At 34.3% G+C, this 2,915-nt stretch overlaps 1 protein-coding gene across 1 annotated transcript; it reads right to left on the bottom strand.

The window, feature by feature from the left end:
• Nucleotides 1-321: 321 nt before the first annotated feature.
• Nucleotides 322-2,566, bottom strand: LOC117115467 (protein flightless-1 homolog). The gene is made up of 4 exons (XM_033259288.1): nucleotides 2,446-2,566; nucleotides 1,786-1,870; nucleotides 1,216-1,303; nucleotides 322-477 (listed from the first exon to the last, which is right to left on the bottom strand). The coding sequence occupies exons 1-4, from the start codon at nucleotides 2,548-2,550 to the stop codon at nucleotides 360-362; spliced, it is 396 nt and encodes a 131-aa protein (XP_033115179.1). The 5' UTR covers nucleotides 2,551-2,566; the 3' UTR covers nucleotides 322-359.
• Nucleotides 2,567-2,915: the final 349 nt, after the last annotated feature.

The following is a 2,915-nucleotide window of genomic DNA, read 5'->3' as shown; positions in this document are numbered from 1 at the left end:
GTTTGGATTACTTAGATGTGGCTTTGTTGTTCATTTGTCTCAGTGAGTGAATGAGAGACATAACAACCACCAGTCATGGGGAAGCTGGCACCATCCCTGGTACTAATTGTTATACTGTACATACAGATAGATAAATAGCTTTTAAAGATATTGTATTCCAAATTTAAAGCTCACGGCAACATAGAAAGACTAGAGTTTGATTGAATTGATTGGCATCGGTTGAATTAATCGACTATATATTCAACCGGTGCCAATCAATTCAATCATTGGCAGTTTAATGATAAAGAAATTGTTTCCTGTATGGTGAATATACAGCTTACAGGTTTTGTTGAGAGCAGAATCAGGAGAATAACAAACACTTACCCTTCAAGGACACGGACAACCATGGCAACGACAGACCTAGAAATCATGCTGCACAACTCCTGCGCCAGCTTCAGGGCAGCAGCCCTTACAAGACGACTTGACTTCCGACCAATCCTACAAGTTTAATTTATAAACTGACCAATAACAAATTTCTAATTATGCTTCTGAATGTAAATGTGTTCAGGGCAAAATACTTGCTTTTATCAATTTAAATGCATTTTAGGAGTAAAGCTTCAAAGCTGGGTACCAGACGAAAAACAAGTTTGATATGTTGTACATCTGATGTTTCCAAGTCACAAAAATAGTATTGATGAAAGACTTGGGAACAAATAATGAGATACAGGATTGTGAATATTTAAAAACTGGGGAGAAAAAGGGTGGAAAAATGGGTGGTTATGCCCTTTTCAATCAGTATTAAATATTTATAAAATCTTTATCACATTAAAGGTTGCTAAGTTTTTTGTTCGACAAACCCTTTTGTATCTTAGAAAAAAACTTTCTGGAGTCTGGTTTTAAGAAAACCCAATACAAGCAGACATAATGGCCTTATAGGATCACTCCCTGATTTTTATTAAAAAAAGGTTAAAGTAAAACCTTTGGTTGAGTTGCTTTTAAATGTGGTTGCCCTCTTTTTATAAACTGCTCTTTATGGTAAGTCTTAAGTTTTTACTTGTTTTAGGGTGTTATAACAGCTTCAAACTTTGGTTTTTGATCTGACATTAAAAATTTCAGATTTTTTGTCCAAACTGTTATCTTTTGACATTGCCAGGGTTTAGTGGGAACATATCACATATGGAAAACCATTATGAGCAAACAGCAACAAATAAATTATGAAAAGTGTACAAGATTTACCAGATAAATATATCAGCTCCACAGTCAAGTATATATACATTCTTGGTTTCCAAACAGGACTGTTTCAACTTGTTTCTTGGCAATTCAACTTAAACAATTAAGAAAGCAATTCAATGCATCAGACATGAGAAATACAAGTCCTTTGTAATAAAATAATATATATTATACAACATATGTTTGGCACAGTGGGTTTTAACCCTCGCTGTGTAATTTGTTTGTGTCTTCACACATTAGTCTCTCTCCAGCCAGGAATATAAATGGGAACCTTGTTGAAACATACTAGGGGAGGTTTGGAAATATGGAAATATAAACGTAGGAGAATAACCCATATCTTGCAGTGTCATTGTGCTGAATTGTGTATGGGTGTGGTCTGTGACTACAGTAAAAGCAGTAGAGGTGCATAATTCATATCACTCCACAACGACAATTTGTTACTTAGTACGCCACCTCATTAATTTGCTTTCAGTAATGAATACGTGACAGCCTTCAACTTTTACAAACTTACCATATTAGACACACCACTAGTTATCACTACATAAAGTATCAATTGATCTGTAAATTTGCTATTACCTTGTGGAAGTTCAAGGTACCCCATTCCAAGTCCGACTTGGTACAGTTTTGGCTTCTCTGGTGTGAATTCTTCATCAACACAATTCTAAAAAAGTGAAAATAATGAAGGAGTACTCATAGTGTTCTGAGAGCTTGCCTTAAAATATACTGCACATTTGATCATTCTATTTTTTTCTTTATTATTATCTTTTCTTGGGCGAAACTTTATTTATATCTTGTTTAACGAACCAACTGACTTCAAAATATTGATGATTTCGGAATAAAAATAAAATTTTATTTTTGGCCAATTAGCGCACTCGCTGCCACGAAAAAGTGGATATTTCAGAAAAAAATAAAAGTTTTTCTTTGTTTTTATTACGCCTTCTGCTGCCTTGAAATCTCCAAAGATAAGATCGTTATTATTAAAAATCTTGCCTTATTCATTCTGTACATAAAAAATAAAATTATTGGGAGGCCTCCCTCCCATTAAAGTCCGCTTTTAGGACCAGCGTTTCCAAAATCTATAGCGACTTTGGCCTCTTAATTAGAATAATAATAAAGATAAGCTACATTGTTAATTTGGGAGCACACAAAACTTGTCTCTATTTGGAGGTAGTCGTTATTTGGAGGGGTGATTAACTAGAGGGAGACTTATATTTGGTAATGGTTATGAAAACTTACTGTTGGTACGAAATCAACATCAAAACCACCAAGGAGCTCCCAGAATTGTTGAACTTCTGCTCCCTGTGTCATCATCAATATCTGAGCGTTGTTCTTTCTCTCCATCTTGTTTATCTTCTCTGCCATTAATCTATAATGTTAGACTCTGCCACACTATCAAATTTTCTTTGACAAAAAACTGTTGTATGTCCATATATAGTCATAATGTGCCTATATATGGTAATTGTGTGATGTCCTCATGACCATATTTAGGCATGTCATATGTTTTTGTCAAATTTGATAGTCTGGACAACGCTTTACGTTGGTAGCATTTCTCGAAATACTCTTAGCAGACTACACTTGTAATATTAATTTAAAGTTAAAAGATCAATGTCTTGCAAATGAGAAATTCATAAAACAAGACAGACTTTGGGTGAAACAAACTCTTTCTCAAATTGCTTGTTTAAAAAAATCAGCACAATATCAGTGCT

Source organism: Anneissia japonica, unplaced genomic scaffold, assembly GCF_011630105.1.
Source record: "Anneissia japonica isolate Jap-2015-1 unplaced genomic scaffold, ASM1163010v1 scaffold45054_len3105_cov168, whole genome shotgun sequence".
Taxonomy (NCBI): Eukaryota; Metazoa; Echinodermata; class Crinoidea; order Comatulida; family Comatulidae; genus Anneissia; species Anneissia japonica.
Note: the sequence above shows the minus strand (reverse complement) of the source record. Positions and strands in the feature narration are given on the sequence as shown.

Excerpts from the sequence above, each read along its gene's own strand:
- LOC117115467 (XM_033259288.1), bottom strand. The coding sequence starts at position 2,550 with ATGGAGAGAAAGAACAACGCTCAGATATTGATGATGACACAGGGAGCA. Across the intron at positions 1,304-1,785 it reads GTACCTTGAACTTCCACAAG|TTGAATTGCCAAGAAACAAG; the intron begins GTAATAGCAAAT and ends TAATTGTTTAAG. Across the intron at positions 478-1,215 it reads GGAGCTGATATATTTATCTG|GATTGGTCGGAAGTCAAGTC; the intron begins GTAAATCTTGTA and ends TTAAACTTGTAG.